The sequence below is a fragment of the Camarhynchus parvulus genome, chromosome 7, assembly GCF_901933205.1.
Source record: "Camarhynchus parvulus chromosome 7, STF_HiC, whole genome shotgun sequence".
In the NCBI taxonomy this organism is placed as follows: domain Eukaryota; kingdom Metazoa; phylum Chordata; class Aves; order Passeriformes; family Thraupidae; genus Camarhynchus; species Camarhynchus parvulus.
Genome location: NC_044577.1, coordinates 13,496,928 through 13,520,375, shown reverse-complemented (window position 1 = coordinate 13,520,375; position 23,448 = coordinate 13,496,928). Strand labels below are relative to the sequence as shown.

The 23,448-nt window shown below is 36.8% G+C and overlaps 1 protein-coding gene across 2 annotated transcripts in view; it reads right to left on the bottom strand.

The window, feature by feature from the left end:
- The window catches only part of RAPH1 (Ras association (RalGDS/AF-6) and pleckstrin homology domains 1), an 80,876-nt gene that overhangs the window by 16,993 nt on the left and 40,435 nt on the right, over window positions 1–23,448 (bottom strand). Inside the window, exons 5-11 of one of the 2 annotated variants that reach the window (XM_030952286.1) lie at window positions 14,179–14,253; window positions 7,923–8,000; window positions 6,420–6,579; window positions 5,245–5,366; window positions 3,504–3,569; window positions 1,894–2,037; window positions 603–713 (exon numbers count right to left, since the gene is read on the bottom strand). In XM_030952286.1, coding sequence (XP_030808146.1) covers window positions 603–713; window positions 1,894–2,037; window positions 3,504–3,569; window positions 5,245–5,366; window positions 6,420–6,579; window positions 7,923–8,000; window positions 14,179–14,253 — 756 coding nt within the window. The remainder of the gene's footprint in view (window positions 1–602; window positions 714–1,893; window positions 2,038–3,503; window positions 3,570–5,244; window positions 5,367–6,419; window positions 6,580–7,922; window positions 8,001–14,178; window positions 14,254–23,448) is intronic. The other variant, XM_030952287.1, reaches the window with a different exon arrangement.

Genomic DNA, 23,448 nt, shown 5'->3' with positions numbered 1-23,448 from the left:
TGACACCATTCTGAACACTATGTGGGAGTCAACAGAAACTAGGAGATGTCTTGATTCAATCAAAATAACTTTATGAACTCAAGTCATTAGATGTGTTTAAGATCAGGTCACTGGTTTTATAACAGTTTTTGCTACTCATTCTTTCTACCTGTCATTTATACTCAGAAGATGACTCCTTTACAACATCCCTTTTCCCTCAGGTTGGTCCATAAAGGATAGATTTGAACCTTTAATATTAATTTCTCTGCTACTCTGGACCTACACTGAGAAGATAGCTCCCTGCAATTAGCATTTCAAGGGGTATTATCTCTTTGAACCTAAACAATTGTAAGGTATAGAGTTGCCAAAGGGAAAAGAAGACTTTAGTGTATGTTTTAGAGTGTAGTGAACAATTAAATAGACTGGCACTCATAAGTCTGGAAATAAAATAATTCAGGGCAATATGAAAATGTTTATGAAGTCATGACCAGCTCAGAGAACAGGCAACAACTGTTCACCGTCCACATTGTATATAAGAACTAGAGGAAAATTAGATTAAAAGCAGCTGATGGTTCAGAACAAGTAAAGTGTATTCAAGGTATAGCCAAGTGCTGCAGCGTTACCTTTAGCACTAAACAATAGTCTGTGGGTGCCTTGTATTTGTTCCGATAGTCCTGTCCATAGTAAACACTGACATGGTCGAGCTGGAGAAAGCACACGAGATCCCGTGAGACCTAGTAAATACAAAAACGGTCATGTACAAAGTATCTTTATAAAAATCCACATACACTGACATCATCAGTCTAATGCTAAGATCCCATACTAATATAAAGTCTAGTTAGGGTCAAATATTAGTTTCAATCTGATTCAAACAACTACCAACACAAGAAGGGGATACAGCTATGCATAAACTCCCTCATCACACGTTCATTTTTAACCAAATTCAGTCTGGTTTTTGTGTTTTGTCTGCATTTTGCCTTTTGGCAACATTTTACACTGGACTACTGCTGTTTACTCAGAACAGGTATTAGGAGAAAGCAAGTACGATTGGTTGATCAGGAAGTTATCAGCTGCTGGTTATATTTCACCTTGGTAATAATCAAGGTATCCAAATTCCAGTGTGACTGTAAGTAGAATTCTAAAGATGTTTGGCATTGAGTGTAGGGCAAAGAATTTCAACAGGCTACTTGCATACAGATTGTTTTAATGAAGCAAAAGATTGTGGAAAGAACATCTGACATGCATTCAGCTCTAAAGGGAGCTGTCATGCTGACAGAGATTTCCTCTTCATTCCCAGATGTGTGGGAGGTGGACTTCCTGTACTGGGAATCATCTGATGCTGTCAAGACTGATGGATTCACGGATGACTTGAACTCACAGTAGTTCAGCCTTGAAGCTGTAATGTATTTGTAGTGTCTTTCTACATATTTTGCATTACTGATACAGGGAACAGCAGTAAGTGATCCTGAAGAAATGGAATTATCTATACTAGTTTCAAAAAATGTAGCACCAATTGGTCCAAAAAAATCCCATTTATATGAACTAACTAAACATAATGAAATTATGCAGACAATGTGGAGTTGGTCTGATACTTCATGACTGACATTTGCCGAGCAATTTGGCCCTCCATCCAAATTCTGCTTCAGCAAAGACCAGCTTCTTAGCTCCACCAAAAGCTTTTCCTCAAGTATTTCTGAACACCTAACCCAAGAAGTTCCCTGTATTCTTGTGTTTTTAAACTGGGGTTACACCCTTCATATCAAGTGCTGCCACAAAAATTCACACAGTATTTCCATGATAAAGCCATCATTTTAATTAAGGCATGTGGTACTTGGAAAGAAACTTGAAGTCAACTCTTGTGTGCACTGTTTACCAGCAATGAACAGTTCAGAGCAATTGCTTTAAGTAGCATACCTTGGCCTTCCCTTTAGGGACATAGTAGATTCCAGAAGCCCGAAGAAGGAAGTAACGTTTCTTCCAAGATTTCTTACCATCCTCTTTCAGCCACAAAACTCCCTCAATCTCTGGCACAGTTACAGAACTTCCACAGAAGCATTCCTGCCAATAAACAGAGCAGTTTGGGAAACAGACAGAACAGAGAGCATGCAGTGGTTTGTTTTGAATGACTGAAATTCTTTATCCAAGGAATGCACTTATAGCAGGAACAGTTCTTTTTTCACATGAGATATGAACCACAGATAAATTACAGAAGCAGTAAGGCAATTCAGACAAGCACGATAGGGTGTCTCAACATTTGTTCAGTGCAACAATGACAGAAAAATCATTAGCAGTTACTGTAAAGATTTTCTGACCACTGCTTCTCAGTAATAGATCCCCCATTGCTTTACTGGCTTTAAGGTCACAAGGTCACCTTATATAGCCTCATATGTATAAGCACACACAAACCTAACTGTGCATCCATCAGACACAGCTGCAATTCATTCCAGGAGTACTTCACTCTACTAACGGCCCACAACACTGCAACTTCTGCTAACGTTCTATTTATAAAGAACTAGCAGAGAAAAACAAATGCTTTAAATACACTCCAGATTAATATGCAGCAGAGACTTAGGAATAATCTTAGAAGACAGAAAGAGTTATGCAGAATTACAATTCTCTGCATGTTGTGGCTTCAAACAATTTTTTCATCCACACATACATACACACAATTATATGTATATATACATACATAAGTATACATACATACACTTATTGAAACCCATATTAATAATACATTACTAATATGCATAGGCTACTTTTAAGTTAAACTGTGTTAAGTTTAACTCAAAATTAAATATCCCAAATATTTACATTTGGGTAACTAGGTAAATCATAATCATTATTCTGGAAATCAAGTGGAACCTATGGCACTTCAGCCATGTCACAGAAGTATTTAGTTTTCAGCTTATGAAGGCTATATTTACTGTGTGCTTTATTTGTTCCACACTTTTATGCCCTTAGTTCTGTAAACTGGTTAATATGTTTGATAATAATTTCTGTCATGCATTTCTTAAAATTCAATAATTTGGGGTTTTTTTTAAATTTTAAAATGTAATTGAAAAAATTTTTACTGCTTTACTTATTATCAAAATTTGAAATATTAATTTAAACCAGTCTCCAGACCCATGCTCTAGAATTCTGTAGAAATGAAAATTTGGAAAGTGTTAGTAAAAATTCTCTAGCACCACAGGTCAAAAAAAAAGGTCACAAAGAACAGGTCACAGCTCTGCAAATCTCAACTTGAAATTAATAGTTTTGGCCATAGCTAGAGGCAATCTCAATTTGATTATCACTGTGTATGGTATTTCAGATACTAAACTAAGTGCAGAGACTTTTTTGAACTGATCACATCTGAAGCAGTGTTACATTAAAACAGCCATTTATCTCAAAGAGAACACATTCCATTCACAGTGTTCCAGAATTCCATTCTGCTCTGTCCACCAATTTCAATCACCACAACCTTTAGCAGTTTGTCTTCATGCTCCAAAATGACTACTATGTCCTTTCAGGTTTGACATTCTTACCTCTAGTAGCACCTCTTTATTTCTGTCTGCCATCTCAGAGATTTCTTTCTTCCCCAGAAGATAGTTCTGTAACAAAATAAAGTTTAATATTTCTTCAGGCATTCTGAAATCAAGCCAAATGGTGCTTCTTGTTTACTTTTCTGTAGCAGTAAGAACAAAACTTTGTAGACTAATTGAGACTGTCAGACTGCTAAATAATACATTGAAGTAACTTACAATCACCTTTACCAGAAATATCAATCAGTCCATACTCCTACCTAACAGCCTCATAACAACATCATCCTGCTTTTCTAAGGATCAAACAGCTGTTTGTTACAATGCATCCAGATATAAAAATACTATGAACTTGTAAATACCACAATAAAAATATAAAAAACCTCTGGAGATCTGTTACATACTGTCATTATTTCTGCATTCAAAGAAGCACACATAGAAGCAATGTGCTTCTTTCCACCTTGGTCTGAGTTTTACTGAATAGAAATATTAATTTTCACAAAGAATTATAAATAAATACTAAATAAATAATAATAAATTCTAAATAAAATACTTGTCAACTTCTTAAAAAAAACTTAATTATGCACAGGCACCATATCTTATTAAATAAGTTTTTTACTCTTATTCAGTTTGGAAAAGACTGGGACAATGAAAAACATCTTCCTAACCCCTAGTCCAATACTGGAAAAAAACCGAATATTCACAAAGTTTTGCCAGTTCAATATTTTGAAACAAAGAGAAATATTTGGTTTATGCTGGTACCTCACTCCTGTGACCGTGCCTACTATATGTACTGAGAGTAAATCTATAATCTACAAACTTTTAAAAAGAATGTAGAGTTTTGCTGCTTCAGCGCAAAGCACTTGCATAAGACTGAGTTTCGGATCTTGCTTAAAAAGAAATAAAATCAAGTAAACTGATTTCCCATAGGACAAACATGCAAAACTCATACCCAGTTTAAATCCAATAAATGAGCATATAGATGCCGTACAGATATAAAAACAATTTATAAACTCAAAAGGGAATACATTAGGTAAGAGTTAAAACAGAGATCAAGTGATATTACAGACATGAGATCAAGTGAATTTTCAATGCAAATTCTTCCAAGAGCCACCTTCTGCTTTCTGTTTCTTTTCCTCCACTCCCCTACAATACTGCAGTGCTGCCAGATACCAGGTCTGTAGCTACCATTTGAGAGAAGAGAGGTCTCTGAGGCCATTTGAGAGGAAGAGGAGCCTTTGTTTTCCCAGCCAGGGAGCAGGAAACAGGTGAATATAGGCAGGTCCCAACTTGCACAGGAAGGGGCACACACTCTCTTCTCTACTCTTGTCATTTGACCATGGAGCGGCTGTTCTCTTAGCTTTTGTCTTCCCCTTCTTGCCAGCAATGCAAGAATGCACAGTGGAAAGACATTACTATTAGCAATATCTGTCAACACCTTTCTTGCATGTTTACATAATTGAGCAGCACTAAATATGAGTGTAAATCTCTGGAAACTGCCTGCCTTCATGTGCACTAAACTACTCACAAACACATTAGCAAACAGATTGCTTCAGCTCATGGTTGCCTCTTAAGAATTGACTATGTGCCAACAACACTGTGGATGTACATAGTGCTGAAGTGTAAAGTTGCCTGGCATTTTAGCACATACACAAGTATCAAAATGAAAGTATGGAAATGAATGTTGTCAAAAAAGTAAGAAACTGCCATCAGCCACACACACATTCAGCACAAATCTCAGGCTTACCTGTGGATTTTTGAAAAGCGCATATTTCTCTATACGTTCCACGAACATTAGTTTGTTTTGACTGTCTCTTGTCCAGTTCAAGAGATTTTCAACTAAATTTTCATGATCTTCAAAGATCCGTTCTGCAACAATAACAAGTGAGCAAATACATTGGAATCTGTTGCATTTTGTGATAGAAACTGATCTGTAGTAATTTCTAAGAGACAAGGCATATATGCAGAGAAAACAGAGTTCAAGATCTACTACAGTGGTGAAGAAATTTATGCTAAGAGACTAAAAGAACTTAGTCCACTTCCAGACATGCCTGGAAGTGGCATTTTTTTACATCCAGTCACTCAGCATGGACTTCTCCTATCTTCAAGCTTATGGTTCCATCAACATATGAAATGTTTTAATTTTTTTTTTATCTGAGAAGGCCTACCATCCTGCAGGAACACTGCAGACTCAAATGATAACATTTCAAAGTTTATGAGCACAAATAAGAAGGTTATCACATTTATGTGTTCTCTGGTCTACACAATTCCCAGAGGAATGGATCGGGCAGCTTTTTTGGCACAATACTTCTTTCTACATCCCCAATGATTATCTCACTCATAAAGTATCAAAAAGTAGTGGGCAATGATCAGAAGGAAAAGAAAATGCTTCTGAAATGCAGAATACCCATAGCTAGTACAGGTATTGTAAAGAAGTCTAAAAACTGACACTGTCTACTTCCTATGATCTCTGTCACTCAATAAATGATGTATCAACAACACCTCTCAGAACTCTGGTTCTCAGTCAAACCTCTGAGCTTTGACTCTCCATTGAAAAAGTTACCACTAGTGCTAGAACTTCAGAATACTGAAAATAGACAAAAGAGAACAGCATAAAGAAAAAGAGGAAAATTTACTGAAATGGTAGAAAATAGCTGAAAATCCTCTCTGAAAAATAAAGAAGAAGAAATCTTTGGGAAACCACTAGACCAACTTTCTCATCCTTTTAAACACCCTGAAGCAGAATTTTCAGATCATTCTGAAACAAGCTCGATCATGAGCTTTATTACATGAATTAGCATTTACTACATTAATGAACAGGATGATGAACATTATGAAGACAAGTATTTAAATCATTCTGAGAATGTAGACTACTGCTGCATCTATGAATAAGAATGAGAAATGCTTATAATTATTACTTACCCATTTGCAATTCAGAGATGGTTTCCACTAATGACCAGTCTAAACTGTAGCCACAATGTGATTTGTCCATCAGATTGTCTAATACTTGTCTCACTGTTTGCCTCTCATCCACCATCATTGTTTTTGAGCTGTCATCAGACATATGGACTCTGATCACCAACTGTTAAGCAGAAAATTAAGAAAATAAGAAGGATTAATCTGCCACATTTCAAATAAAAATACGGTTTCTAAGATCTTGTTTATTCTTCTAAGGTTTTCTTACAGTAGCATAAAATTCAATCAAAACACTCCCTGAACATGTAAGATGTCATAAATGATGGCTAGATATTTGTAACACAGACACTTAACAAGATACTGTTCTCCTACAGCACAAGAAAGTAAATATAAAGGTCTTTTCAACACAATGAGAAAGTCCTCCAGTTGTGTGTTAAGAAGGAAAAAAAATCCTTCCTGCTGGAGTGTCCTGATAATAAAGTGTCTTTCAGACAATATCTAGGTGGAATAAACATAGATATAGAGCTCTGCACAGGCTTACAAAGAATCAGAATTTTTCAGATGTGCGGTTTAAGCTTTCTGCCTGCTTCCTACAGTATTTTCTAAAAATGGTTATTAGGTAAACAGTATAGCAATACTAAACCTTACTTTTCTGGGGAATATGAAGCAGCACTGTGAAAAAAATGTGCTTTTAAAACACAACGGTTTTTCATAGGCATTTTAAAGAGGTCATTGTCAAGAAACAAAAATCCAGCCATTTTTTAAAACCAATCAAAAGACTTAAGACAACAGATTATTTTTATCAATCATTATTTTTTCCATTTTTACATCTTGCTAAGCTGGAAAAGATAAAACCTATTAGCTGTAATACACTGGTACAATTGACTTGGTAATTTCCATCTTACAGCCAAGACAGTTTTTCAGCTTTTGATTTACAAACAATTAATGAAAAAGGCATTTTAAGCTACTAAAAATCTCCTGTCATAAAATAAAAATGCTAAATTTTAAGGGCATTCTATATTCTTTGAAAGTACATCAAATAATGGCAGTAGACCTTCTCCATTTGGTAATCTCTGTCTTTAGTCTGGAATACTTCTCTTCCATTTAGCACTGGCAAATCCTGCTACGCATAATGGGAAAAGGCTTGTGAAGAAAAGGCTATGAAGAAAACAGGTACAAATTTTAAATACATGACTGCAGAACATATCTCAGGAGGCTGGACCTTCATTTCAGTTCTGGCAGGAAGCTGGTAACATCTTCCCAATGGAACACTAGCTGAAAAACAAGCTATTCCTTAAGAAAAACATCATGTTAGTCCATATCCTATGCTTCTCCTGATTAGGTCCAGGCTAGATGGGAAAGCACATTACCACTAAAGTTTATAAAATAAGAACACTGTAGTGTTCTAAAGGGCAACTTAAGGCTAACAGATGCAAATGAAGTCTGCCTGCATTTTCCAGGAAAAAAGAAATAAAATAAGGGTCTTATAAATGGGTATAACTGACTCACCTTTTTCACTTGTGCCTCTTTAATCTTCTCTAATGCAACCCTAATCTTCTCAGCTTTCAGTTTAGCAGCCTGTTCCTCCTAGGGGGACACAACACACAATTCCAGTTAACACAAACTTCAGTCAGGTTTCAGTAGCTTTGAGGCTAACATGCTTTAAAAAATGAACTGAAATGCTCATCTGCTCACCTATAAATGTCCAACTATTTCCTAGTGATGATGAAAACTATAACTTTTTAAGACAAAAAGTGTTCCTATATTTAGAGATACAACTGCCATTAACTCCAAAGGAACATACTGGAGGTATACATTTTGTATAGACATTTCTCTGTTCTCCTGTACTGTAAATACCCTTATGCTACCAAATACTTTGGCGTATTTTATATTCACAGTCATAGCTTGGGACAATATATATTCAATAAGAGTATACAATGGAGTACAGCCAAGAGATTTTTGGTTGATCAACATAAAACACAAACAGCATGCCAAGAAGTACCCGAATTTAACAGCACACAGAAAGAAGGGAAACAACTCCTATAACTAGGATTCCATACTACATGCATTAGTTTGAAAGATTTTAAACTGTTAAATCCATTTGCAGAAAGAGGTTTGAATTTACTAAATCCAAGTCGTATTTCTCCTTGTTTTAAGTATTTTAAGACACAAGGTGAATAAGCATTCTTTTGCTCTTCTACGTAATAGATTTTTATTACAATTGGAAATGCATTAAAAATTCAGGTAGCTTAAATCTATTTGCTGACACTAAAGAAAACTGTGTCTTTTTAAGACTAGCAATAAAGATTTTTAACTTCTGGAGATTACAGATATTTCTGTTGAAACTGCATTTGAAACACGCAGCTAAAAAGCAACCATTGTTTCAAAAATGACATATCCAATTTTCAGACTTTCAAAATCTTAAACTGTGGATCTTCATTGAAATTAATATCTAAAACCATAATTACCTTAAAATCTCTAGCACAAACAAGTCTATTAAAAACCACACAAATCCCTTCCAAAATATTCAGTATCCTTAAAAAAGAAGAATTACTATTTCGTCCAGAGCCAAAGTACCACATCTCATCACAACATTCAGCATACTATAAACATTTAGTTCTCTATTGCTTTCTTCTATGAATGTAATGCATAGTTTATTTACCATGTGTTTAGATGGTTGCTTTTCTTGTAAAAGTCAAGATTCACCTATTCTGAAATCCAGAGAGTTTAAGTTTTGGCTTCTCAATAAATTATTAATATTCATATCAACTGCTAAAGGACATTCTCTTGTTATTTATTGCACTCTTAGTAGCTTTTGGGCCTTCACAACTGTGACCATCCTATGCACCATAAAAAAACCATAAACTGGTTTACAGCATAAACCAGTGTGCTGCCTTGAAACATAATTCTTTTTAATAAAATGAAGCAGTAAGTTGACATGAGCAGAAATAACGTGAGCCTGAAACCTTATCTGGGCACTGAATTACCCAGGAACATTGTGCTTACAAGTCTACAGGGAACTGTGGCTTTTTACTCACAATAGCAATGCTGTCCTATAGCTTAGAAAGGCTAAATCAGATTAGCATTCTATGAAAAACAAACCATGCCATGATAACAAGAATCTTTTATTCCTCCTATTTCTTACCATTAACAATTTCAATCTGTAGAAATAAATTGTTACTAAAAAATGAGGCTTCACAGCACCAAGCCTGACAGAGGTCAAGAAGAGCTTGGACAACGCTCTCAGGCACATGGGGTGACTCTTGGGGATGTTCTATGCAGGACCAGCAGTTGGACTCAATGACCCTTGTGGGTCCCTCCCAACTGCGCTTACTCAGTGATTCTGTGAAAGACTTTCCAGTTTCTAAAAGTGATGCTATGCACCTGTTCATCACGAAATCAGCAAAAGCAAAAGACTAATTTTATCATGTATTTGGAGAAACTGTAATTCACGGTTTTGAGAAGCTGCTCATTAACCCAATCAGTGCAATTTTCCAGCCCATTTCACTGTACACCAGTGCAAAGCACCAGGAGCACCTGCCCACCACAGTGCACAGGCAGCAACACCAGGGCAAGGAAAAAGGAGCTGTGACCTTTCATATACCTGTGCCAATACAGCTAAAATATCTTTGGTGACCTCAAAGTTTATAATCCATCATTCCCTAAAATGCTTTGGAAAATAGATAAATATGTAGACCAAAGAAGATTTTAAAGACTTATCATTTTAATATGTACCAATTACTTTTATTTTCCTACTCAATTTAATGTGGGTCCAGAGATTAGGATTCCTTATACTTTATTAAACATAATCAGTTTAAATTAAAAACCCCAAAACAAAACAGAATTACAACTATCAAAATAATAACTGGTTCCAATGAGCAAAAAATTATAAAAAGAGGTCAGAATTCACTAACTAGAAAACACAGCAAGGAAAAGAAAGCAAGAATTCAGAATGTGTGAAAGCATATAGTAGTCAAAGATTTTAAACTATTTTGAGCAGTAATAAACTAAGCTCAGGCCAGTGCTGCATCACTGCTGATGTGGCAAACAATGTTTCATGGGAGAAGGATGAAGAACTATGTATTTTGATTCCTTAATAATTTACTAACTTCCCAAAACTGACAACCATGTATTCCGTTTCTTTCCTGATGGCCCAAGAAAACAGTCCCCTGCCCATCAGAGTCACCTGAGAACAGCACTTAGACATATACACAGGTCTCTCCTCCCCCTGCACATGAAAACAACACTGCTCCTATCCAGGAGGAAGCACGTGCCATCCATCAGCTTGTACTAATAAGCTAACAACTCTTTTCACTGCACAGGGAGACAGGTGACAGATGGCAAAAATACCTGACTGCAACTGCAAACTATTTACACTGTTCAATGCCATCAGTCAACAAGGCCAGCACATGCAGTCCAACCACATCTACCTTACACATTTATTTCCCCTTTGCTAGCAAATGCTGGCAACAGTGACGGAGCTGCTGAAGGAACCCAAAGAGGCAGGTAAAGTGCAGGACTGCTGTGCTGTCACAGCCTCACAGGTGGTACAGCCATCGGTCCCTGCCACAGCCACACACCTGTGTCCCCTGCACAGCATCACCGCTCACAGAGCACTCAGAGCGCTGCTGGCACACGGCTCCGTCACAGCCTGATCCAGAGAACTGGCACAGCAGGCAAGGTTCAGCAGAACCCACTCCCTGCTTGGACTGCCTGACAGGCACAGGCAAGCCTTGGAAACACACCAAGGAGATACACACACGCTTTGTAAAAACACAAAACATAATGGAGAGTCATTTCCACCTCTGGCAGGAAAAGGATATTCTCTTATAGTAGCAATATGTATCACTGTCAAATTGTAACAAATTCCTCACTTAACAGGACAATACTGGGACTCTGTTACACTTGTATTTTAAAGCTTTGAGCTAAGATTACTTTCCGTTATGGAAAACATTGCGCCCGATTTAAAGAAAACTTGGCAACATACTTATGTATAGAACCTGTTAATCCAAAAAATTCAAACATATTTGGAACCAAAATGGAAAATGCATACGTCTGCAGTGCAATGATCTTAAATTAATGATCTTAAATTAATGATCTTCTTCTTTGCATTTAAATACCAGAACTAAGTTTCAAATAATTTTAGCCTACAGTGAAATATCAGAAAGAATAACACAAAAAATATAAAGTTAAGATTTCTGTAATATAATGACAAACACTGTTTTTCCTCCCCCAGTTTCCAATTAAATATGCAGTTACAAGATATTCCAGCTGTGTTTTAGTAATAAAGATGTGCAAGATGCATGCAATGGCAGAGTTGACCTTGCTCAAAAAATTTTGTGCCTCGCATTTCTAGGTTGGGGTTTTATTTTTTCTTTCATTTTACCTTTTTAAAGTGTTATTAACTAATCTCTTTTACAGAGATAACAAATGGAATGTAAACAAAAAGGGGAGGGGGGCATCACTTAACAAAGGTACTTAGAAAAGCCAGTAATTAAATGGTAAGAGGTAAGTAACTATGTCCACATTTTATTTAAGTCAGCAAGGTAGATACACAACCTACAAAATGCATAAAATTAAGAAATTTCTTCTCTGCTTTCTCTGTATTTTTTCTTTGGATGCAGATAAGAAGATAACTAAATACACAAGTAGCATTGACTTCTGAAGGACTAAGATCAGGTATCTACTGTTTATTTTCCCAACTATAGTCTAGCCTTGGGTAGAAAGGCAATCATGTTCTGCAAGGAATCTCCTTCTTGCAGAGCTTGTACTGAAACAGAGGTTCCTGCTATCAGAGAACACCATATTAACATCTCCATTTGCACCAAATCACCCAAAACTTCAAGACAGTGTGTGTGCATGGTTGTGATGCAGAAGGGATCTAGTCCACGGCTAGAAGTTTTAGAATTAGTTATATTAGCAGAGGACAAAAATGGTTCTAGTCTCAATATAAGATGCAAACATACCAGAGAAGGGGAAGAAGCAGAAACAAGTGAAGACAGTAAGAAACAGGTGACACACCAGGGACACCAGCACAGACCTGCAATACGATCCTACAGTCAAATGATCTAACACCTTGGTACAAGGAAATGCTCCATTTCTTGGGATTGCTTCACTCATAGAGAGCCTTTTCCAATGTTACAACAACCTGAAGAGATCTAAGCAGTAACGTGGACTTCCATTTCATCATTTTGCTAAAAATATTTCTGCTTGCAGGAGGTTAGAAGAGAACCAGTAAGTTCCATGCCAGGCCTGTGTGCTCAGGAGTCAGAAGTGGAAGGCACAGCTGTACTGAAACAGTCACAAGCTGACCAAGATTACCCTCAGAAAATCAGAAGGCTCACCAAAAGCACCTGAATCAAAGAGCTGTGAAGCCTAATTAGCCAACACAAGGATTTATAAATACAAACATTTAACTGTGGAGTGTATTAGAATACCCGAGAGGAGCTACTCCATGGTTATATGACACAAAGGAATAATTTAATGTACTTTTTAAAATTAAGTTCCTCTATGGTAACTAACACTCACCCACATATAAACAACCAGAAGGGAGGATCTGCAGACACATGGAGATGAAAGAAAATTGTGGTTTCTTTGGGCCACAGCTGTTGTTAATCTACTTGCAATCAAGCCAATTGCTGTTTTGGTGGCTGTTTGCTTTGTTGGGCAGTGCAGAGGGGCCAAGAGCTATTGGGGTCAGGGCAGAGGTATGGACTTAAAATTTAAGCAAAACAATCACAAGAGCAGAAGATTACTTGCTTTTGGCTGTTTGTACTCCTCTGAAAGACAGCCTGAAAACCTGTTGTCAAGATACATGCTGAGCATCTTGAGAAGAATATTAAGATATTTTTAAAAAAGCAGTAAACCAGTTCTAAACTTTTATTGCTAAATACAGACTACTTATGCCCAGTGAACATTATCCTCATTGTTTTGAGATCACCAAATTGCATTTTGTTACTTCAGGCTTGCCTGAGGTCTCTCCAGTAGAATATCTGTGAATTAAAAAAAACCCACACAGATATGGTTTTGAAGTATGTATTAGCATCAGCAACATCTGACACCACAGCTACATGAAACTGTTAGCCCTTCATCCCAGCCTGTATTTTCATCAGAGATTTATAGCTTGCTCCATCCGTTGTCCTCTAGTTTCAAAAGGAAATACATATAAAAGATGTAATTTTTAGCAAACTGAATGACAATTTGTGATCACTCAGTACATTAGTGACCTCCTTGCTGTGAAGAAAATTTATTTATGATCAAGATTTGTATATACCTGGCTCATTAGACCACTGTCTTACTACAATATTCTCCCCACATTATATTCAGTCAACAATCAAAATGTTATAAAAAATATCCCATTACTTACTAGTTCATCTTCAATACAGCAAGAGAACTTATTTTAGGCTACTAATGGCTTTTAAAACTACTGAACACTCACACATTTTTACTAGGATCTTTTCTTTTTTTTAACTAGTGAATGGCAATAGGAACAAAAGAACTTCAAGCTCAGTACATTTCCTTTTCAACTAAGGCATTTTACCTGCTAATATGGCTATTAAGTTTTTAAAGGACTTGAACACTTCAATAAATCTGCAGAAACAAACAATACAATTAAATCTTTTAAAAGCACCCTGGATAATCAGGAAAATCATGTAAGTAAATGCAGAAGTTCCCAGAAAGGGCAGGAGTGGAGAAGCATAGCACACACCAAAAGCATTCTTTCTACACAGAAACAGTCACATACAGTAGAAAGAAGCATCATCACCTTGGTCAGCAAATGAGAAGGCTTTCCTGCAATGTTTCTCAGAAGAAGGGAGGTTTCCCTGTCCAAATAGGAGTGCTTGTGCAGAAAGAAAGAGAAAGAACGTAAGTCAAAGGAAGTCAGTATAGTAATTTTATGGTGTCTTGATTACAGAAGATAAAGCAGAGTTTAAAAGAAAAAAACCCCTACATCATCACTTTTTTCCCCTCCCATAAACATTCCCAAATACTATGAGCCCAATACACTGATGTAAAAGCAATTGTGCTTTTACACAAGACACTAATAAAAGACACTATTTTAATCTTCTTCTGTACAAAATGTCATGCAATAGAATTAAGAAAACTTTTGCTTACCTGCCACTGGTTTCCTTTCTGCAAGAGAAAACTTATTTGTAAAGACATTTAGAACTATAAAAGTAAGAAAACACAGTCTTACAATGCTTTTCAAAATCCTGTCCAGTCTTCTAAAACTAAACATTCCACTTTCACTACACATAGAGCCACTATAAATTGGTCATCTGGGAGACATCCTAGTTTTATGCTTTTTACGTGGGTTGCTGTTTCATTCTTAAAGAAAGATATTACCACAGCAATAAACCAACCCAACTCAAAATTCACGTCCTTTTTTTTTAAATGACTTAAGTCTCTCTTCTCTTGTATAGTCCAAATTACAAAATTACAAATTCCCATGCTTCCCTTGGGAAGATAAATTAGCAGAAAATATATTTTCATCTGTTTTCAAAATGGGAAGCAAAATCAGTAAAGGGGAAGCAGCCAGTAGAGAAAGACAGAAATCAGTTAATGGCAGATCCCAGTGATTATCTTCTCCAGCACCTGCTACAGGCAACAAAACCATCATCACGCAGCGATTTGCAGAACCACACAGTCCAGTCTGCTAAGGAAATTAGACTACTACTGTGGCACTTAACAAGAGCACTTAAACAACTTTAAAGAGCATAAAGTAAATCTGTGTACCACCACCATCCTGCAAGTTTTGTCCCAAGTGGTTACAATCTGTTTCAACGCTATACAGAATAAGGCATGAAAACTATACATGCCTACTATACTCTTGTTTAGTAATTAGCAATACCGAGTATCACCTATTCTTCATTGCCACCATAGGGTATAGGATGAAAAAAATGAAGAGCCCATGTCCACAACTTCCTGCAAGGCAATATCAAATAGTTTGGAGAATACAATTCCTGCAGGGAGAGTTTACTTGATGTGACTGCCACATGCTGGGATGAGCAATTAGGATCTCAAGGAGGCTTTATAAGTTACACCTCAGGGAAGACTCTACACAGCATTTGAAATTAAACCCAGGCTCCAGCCAAAGTTCCACTGGGTATTTAGCCACTAACATAGACACAGGTTATGTTACAGAGTAAATTATTTGTCTGCTTGCATATTAAATACTGTCTCTATTTACATCATATGTTTTAGACACACAGCAGTGCTGCCTAGCTCAAACCACACTGAGGGTTTGTAATACCTGGTATAATTATTCACAGTCATACTGAATTGTATCCTTTCTTACACAGAGGCTCTAACTTCCCACAGAGTCAGTTTAGGATGGTCTCCTTACAATGTACTGCTACACAACTTGCAGAATAAAATGGGTTGGCTCAGTCCAAACCCCAAAAGTATATATAAAAACCCAGTGACAAGTTCAAGCAAAATTTTTTAAGAGTTTCTTCATAGAGTTCTTGTCAGTCATCATGGACTGATTAATATGGATCCCTTTCTTGGTGAATGGAGCACTGCAGTAGAAGGAATACTACAATGTACACTTGCAGCCCCTTCTTAAAGAATTTAGTAACCTTCTGTCTTAGCCTGTAAGTCAACAATAGTGTCAATGAATACAGGATATTGAATCTCTCCATAAAGGAAATACTATTTGCTGGAGAATATTTCTCCTGCAGGGAAGGCCAAGGTAGGCCAACTAACCTTCTTAGTCATCTTGGCTGCTGCTATCTTGTATTTAACAACATTATCTCCACCAAGGAAATTCTACCCAAAAATGGGAATGCCATATCCTTCGTACAACATAATAGCCACTTGAAACTTTGATAATGATATTTTACAGGAATAGGGGTTGACCAGTAAAATGTGGAACACCAGTGTGATGACAACAGCCTATGTGAATTGGAGCTGCAGATCCCACATGCCTAGAAACAGGAAGGCAACAGCTCTTTTCCAGACATTTTTTCTGCATGGCTTCTTCCTACCCTATAACAAATTCTGCAGTACTGCACATACCCAAAAGTTAGAATGAGCAGAAGCAGCAAAGCAACAGGAAAGTCCAAGTTCTAGAAATTATAGCCCAGCTAAACAGTAACTACACACACATAAAAATGTTTAAATATTCGGCATGCACAAAGTAGTAGATAAATTAAATTTCATTTTAGAACAATGTGTTACTTTCACAATCCAATTTTAAAGCATTTAGTCTATTTCAAAGAAAGACTTCAGCTCAAACATCAAGCTTTGAGGCAAACAGATGTTGCTCCTAGAATATTCCATTGTTTGGGGGAAGATAAATATTTTATTATTCTTTTCTAGATGGTACAATCACAATGGTTCACACAGAGGATCTAAATAGCCCACTCTTCCTCTCTACTTAAGGACTTGAAATACATATCAATATAAATGCCTGATCTTGCCAAACAAATTAACCTACTTCTCTGTTCCAGGTACTTCACTAGACTAAAAAGAACAGCAATCAAATCCAGGAAAACCAAAACATAATTACTCCTAGGGAGTCATTTCTAGTCTTCCACCATGAAAAGCATCTGTTCTTCCACCTGCTTCTGCTACAACAACGAGAACTCAAGCTCTGGCAACAAAGTTGTCTCTCCCCCAGCGCCTCACCTAAGATTCACCTAGGATATAAAACCAATTCCAATTCCATAAACTAAACTATCACTGGATAATTGAGCATATTAGATTTATTTTTTTACAGACGAGAACTGATGGCTGGATTTTAAGAAAAGCATTTAAGAAGAGGTGATAAACTGAGCTGCCTAGCTAAGATCTGAAGCACGAACGCCATGTAGCCCATCTTGCCATGGCAGCAGCCCACTGGTTCACAAGTAAGATGCTGTATATACATGGCCGCCTTTCTTCAATTCCACTTGCATATTTTTGCAAAATCTGAACACTGATCTATTTTCTTGTTAGGTTTTATGATCACTTAGTACAGAAAAGTGGGATCAATTTAGAAAGATTAAGTCTCATCACTAAGAGACTGAATTGCATCTAATTCCTCTGATTAAGGTAAGGCTGAGAAAACAGGCATATAGAATTTTAAAATAGTACAATAGTCTCAAAGGTGTCACATATGTTCTGTACACTGACAGTTAACAAATCATGATCAACAACTGGGGTGGGAATTGTAAGAAAGATGACCTAGTGATCTTCTGAAGTATTTTATCTTCCGGTTCATATGCCTTAAACATGGTAAATAGAAAACTTCTTTTCTTGTTAAATACTATCTGTACATTCAAAGACATAATTCACTCAAAGTTTGTACAGCAGAATAACTTACCTTAGTACCAAAAAAAAAGGCAATAAGAGCACACTGAGGACTTGTGCATGTAATTACCTTGCCATGGTTCTTGCAAAACTCTAAGTTTAATAAATACACATGTTTAATTAAACCAGCTGGTGGCACTCTTGTGCCACTATTTTGGATTTAATATCACAGTTGAGAAACACTACAAAATCCTTTTTTAAATGCATTCTCTGTCCCTAAAAAACAAACTAAAAAATCAGGGAAACTGAAGTATACAGTGTTCAATAGAAAGCTATATGCTTGCAAAACTTTGTTGAAAAGATTACTATAGCTTCCATTTCAACTACATCCCTACACTGAATTCTTTAGACTCCAGCTTCAAGAACTAGAATCCACTGTTTCCAAAAGAGAACTCAAGAATTAAAGATTTAAAATCATTTTTGTAATTTTGATCCAAAGATGGAGAAGGAGCACTGAAAATTTTTTTCCAATCTCTTTATGATTATGCATTCATATGGAACTTACTCATATGGACACAATATGATAAACATCTAGCTAAAAATATCCATTTTCTGCTTTCTTTTGCAAAGGCGGTTGTTTAACCTAGCAAAGAAGAGGCTCAGGGGACACCTTATCACTCTCTACAACCACCTAAAAGGAGGTGTGGACAGGTGGGTGACAGTCTCTTCTTGAAAGTAACAAGAGATAAGACAAGATAAAAGGCCTCAAGTTGCACCAGAGCTGGTTTAGATTAGATATTAGAAAAAAATTCTTTCAAAAGGGATTACAATTTATTCTTATTAAAACCTCAGAGCAGGAAAACAGGCACTCAGAAACTGAAGCAGCAGCAAGATAACTCAGGAAAACAACAAATTCTTTCCTCCTGTTAAGAGTTTAATGTTCCACAACTGGTGGCTGTGTTCTTAATTTTTGTCATCTGTCCTAAATTTCTTTTTTGGCAATCTGAAACAATGACAAACAAGTAATCTAACTTCCTACAGCTTTAGTATTTCAGATCTCTAATCTAATCAAATGTTGCAGAAAAACTAAAGAAATTTGTTTTCAGCAGAATGGTGTATCCACAAGGAAATTGGCTGTTTTAAAAGCTCCATACTTAACCATCACTAGTAGAGTGATATCGTTACTGGAAACTGCAATCAATGCATACAACTCCCCTGCAGCACACTTTCAGCAAAGTTTGGTAACATCATAAAGCAAGACTTCTGATTTCTCAACCCAAGTCTGGTGGGTAGTCCCAAGAGTGTGCTGCCTAGATTTCGTCATTCATCTATGGCATTTCTCCTCTTGCAGACAAATCTGGTAAGAGAAAGAACTTCTGAACAACCATTTTCTTGGCTTGTCTGTATTAATGGTACAATTTTTTCCTCAAAAAACATTTCATAAACACAAGTATTTTTCTGAAGTGCTATGGAACAGGCCTAAAAACAAAGAGATTATTTTTTAAGTGTGCTTATTTACCCAGCATTTGGGATAGCAGAATGAATCATTCAGTTGTTTGCCCACAGAAGACTCCAACCTCACAGAAAATCCCAAAGAAACAGTGTATTTAGGTGTATTTAGAGCCAATGCCTTTGGTGTTCACATTTACACTAACAAAGTACACCTTAACTGTAATTTTTGAGTGGACACCAGCCTTGCCAGCCAGTGGTGTCAAAGAAGACTCAAACATACATTACACTGTCTAATTTCCTGTTCCCTCCCAGGAGAGAACTTTAAAGCTTTTCCATCAGTGTGAGGCAAAGCTGACTGAAGAGAAACTATTCTTACATGTTTTATGGTTTCTGCTACACTTCAATTAGTTATTTCCTATGTGGAAAAGTTAAAGGATAAATTTTAGGTCCATAGCTATAAAATAAGTCAGATACACTGAGTGGAGAATCAAGATTTACCAATGCAAGGATAATGTTTAAATTCTTGTTTCCCTTTCATGTATTTTAAATCTATCTACCCCAAATTTTGAAACCTACCATTCCATGATGTGCAGTAAACAAAACTTTTAGAATGCCTCCTTTGGATCTCAACTGAAAATGCTTTAGAAAAATTAAAACTATCCCTTTCCATCATTTGCTTTGCAGATTCCATAAGTATAATATGAAAAAAAGTTTATGTGCTGGTTTGCAGGCATTGGGAAGAGTGTATTAGCAATCCTTGAGTGCTAGTGCATTATATGATGATTATGCATAGCCAAGCACATTTGATTATTTACTTGAAATACATAAATATTGTTTATATTTTATAAAATCATATGTTTATCTCAGAGAATGCTATGAAAGCTTCCAAAAGTCTGGCAAATGAGGAGTCATTTTACATGTATTTCAAAAACATTTGAAAAATGGATGGCTCACACTTCTTATGCCAACAAAACTGGAAGCCAAAGTAATGTTTCAGGATGACAGATAAGCAAAATTTTCCCTTGCTTTTGACTTATAAAAGAACACTTTGTGACTAATAATTGGAAAAAAAGAAAGAGGAAGAAATGGTCTAATTGTGTTTCAAATTAAGTCTTTCCATTGACTATTTTCAGCTTAGGAAAAGCAGAACTGGAAACGCTCCAGAATAGACTTTGTGTTCTAAACTAAGGACATAACACAACTGGCAGAAAATGAATTTTTTTTTTTAAGCCTTTAGATGAAATACAAACCAAACCACTGCCATGCCTTGTTTGTTGCTTATTTGTGACTACTCTCACAAATTGGAGTCTAACATCCTTCACATCTGCTAACCACACAACACATGGACCATAAGGAAAAGTACTCAAACTTCAAGCTCCCAAAATACAAAAGCCAATAATGCTCTATTCCTGCAAGAGCCAAAACAGACCATAACTCTTCTTTCAACTACCTACAAATATCAGATGAGATTCAGCAGCCCAATTCTATTTTAAGACACCGTTGCCTAACAAAGACCAAATATATCATCAGTTTGTCTGCACACATTAACAGTTAACTGCCTTTTCATACATAGCAACATTTAGCAATTCCACACAAAACATGACCCTCAATAATTTTAAATGGGTACCAAAGCTTCTGTGTTACACCACTGCACAGGCAAATGAAATGCTAGCATGTCCACGTAAAAAATATAGCAAAATTGCTATGAAACATAAACTTTATTATTCCCTTATAACCATTTCAACTTTTTAATTTTACCCCACAGGATCTTTTAGCCAGTACAGATTTATTTATGTGTGCTCAGCTTACATGACAATTGCTACTAACTGTTGTGCCTCCAAAGCTCCCTTTTTTACCCTGAAAGAAACATTAATGTTTACTCTACACTGCCTTTTCTGTCAAGTGAAGCAAAAACCATGTGGCTTTATTGCACTGGCCACTCTCTTCTCATGATTTTTACCCCTCAAGCATCAAGTATTAATCTACAATGAGTTTAAGTGAAAGCTAAAAAATAAAATGCAATTAAATCATGTAGTGTTACCAGCTAAATTTTCTATTATCTTTGTATGAGCAGAATCTCTCAGCTGTGCAAACTGGGTTACAGACATAAAGAGGGGTGGGGGGTGATGCTGAACTATGCCAGACCAGATGGCAGACTTCAAACTTATCTGCAACCTCTTCACTGAGTGTGTGCAGGACAGTAACAATGACTGCCCATGAATGGAGCCTTTCACTCTCCAGACACAGACAGCTACATAAGCATCATCAACACAGTTCTCTATTCTCTCCCCTCCGCTTTCTTCTCCTTCTATTCCAGCACAGTTCACTGAAAACAGAGACAACTTCTTGCTGGCCGAGGAAGGAGAGAAAGATAATATGGGTGGAGGCAACAAGTTAGTCACAGAGACATAATTTCCCCTACCTTCAAGACATGCATGCTATTATTTCACTCATTTAGTCTACATACAAGTAAAGTAATTCCCCACAGAAACAACATTTTAAGGTGCATGCCACTCATTATACAACTAAAAGCATAGAAAAAAAAAGTGAAGTACCAATTTCAGAAAGAATACTGTTCAAGCAACGATCTGTGAAGTCATTGTGTCAAAGACAAACTTCAATTTAGCAAAAAAATTATGGAGTTAGGGTGGGGTGGAGACAACTTTTTATTCAACAATACTTAAGGCGAGACTGAAGACAAGAAGTGCAGTCAGAAGACACTTAGTACCACCAAGAGAATGTCTTAAGACTACAAAGTTATAGTCTTTGAAAACATCAACATTCACAATGTCTAAAGAGATAGTGCTAAGACAGGAAAGGAGGAAAGGAAGAAAATAAACCATGATGACAACTAATAAACCCACAATTTTAGACAACCAAGGGAACTCCAGTCAATGCCCCTGAAAGTGATCTAAAGACAAATTCAGAATGAGTACAAGGATGGTCCTGGCCAATATGACCACTGAGAGTTATCATCTGTCATCATGCTGATATATCTGCAACCCCAGGAGCTGCCTAGAGCACAGGCTGCTAGGAGAAGAGGAAGACAAGACACTAAGATATCTGTCCAAATACTCAGGCAAGAAGTTCTGAATAATCAATTACCACCACCAAGTGAGTTCCCGCTCTCCCTTCCAGCCTCCAGTCCCTGGCTATGCGCAGTCCCCTAATATGCATCAGTCCTCTGAGCCTCTGCAGTTCACCTAAGTAACACAGAGTGAGACACAGAATTGAAGCACAAAGTTTTGGGGTACTAATTACCAGTTAAGTGCCAAAGCTGAGACAAGGGAGGAGATGAGAGTGTAAGGAAAGAACTGTGAGGAAGGAAGGATGAGAGGAAAGGGAAGTCATATCCTCCTATTTCTGGTGGCCGTGGAATTGCAGCCTTTTCTGATAATACTGGTCCCTGTTACCAGCCAGAGAGTATATTAGACTACACACACCTTCAGTGGGCCAGTACTTGACTGCTCTTCTACAGGATTTTCCTGCACTACCAAGTCAGAGAGCTCTTAAATAACACAGCAGAAATAATTCTAAAGATAGAATATTGAAGCTTATAACTGCAAAGCCTAACTTCTTTTTTCAGACAAGCATTTCCTCCCATCAAAACTGTCTTCCATTTTACTCAGGAAGAGCATAACATGAAGTTGCAGCAGAAAGGATGACTTTTTAAAGTCTATACTGCCTGGAGAAGACAAAGTATCGGTCAAAAGGGCAGAGCTGCCAAGACACTGACCTCTTTCAGATGAGCCACAGCAGCAAAGAAAAATTTTAAAGGTCAGCTCACCTACAGGCAGTCTCAAGGAAGACAGGCAAAAGAGCTAACTTGAAGCACTACTTCAGAATAACAAATCTCAAAACAGATCTGCTGTGACCATGAATAAATAGCCTCTCCCACTTTCTGCATAAAAACTGTTGAGTTTTTCCCTATATGGACATTAGGACTTCAAAGGCTATTTCCTCAAATGGATGTTTTCTATTAGAAACAGCACCATTGAGTCAACTGTGTGAGTGGAAGAGTACAATTCAGCCCTACTAGTAAAAGGTGTTTTGGTTCATAACCTAGCCAAGAGGATTAATAAACCCTTAAACTGGTTTTTGGGCACTAAATGAATGACATAGGAAATAAACAGCTTTGTTGATACCCAATGAGTCTTCCAAAGAATCCATTTAAAAGCTAAATTCATTTTAAAAACACCACCACAAAATCTATCACAAACTCAAAAAAAAGTGATTTCCCTTTCCCTGTTCACCAGTGATGAGAAAAGAAACTTCTCTGAAAGAAGCCCCATCCCATCACATAACAACTTTAATACTGAATAGTTGAATACCAATTCTGTAAACCTAG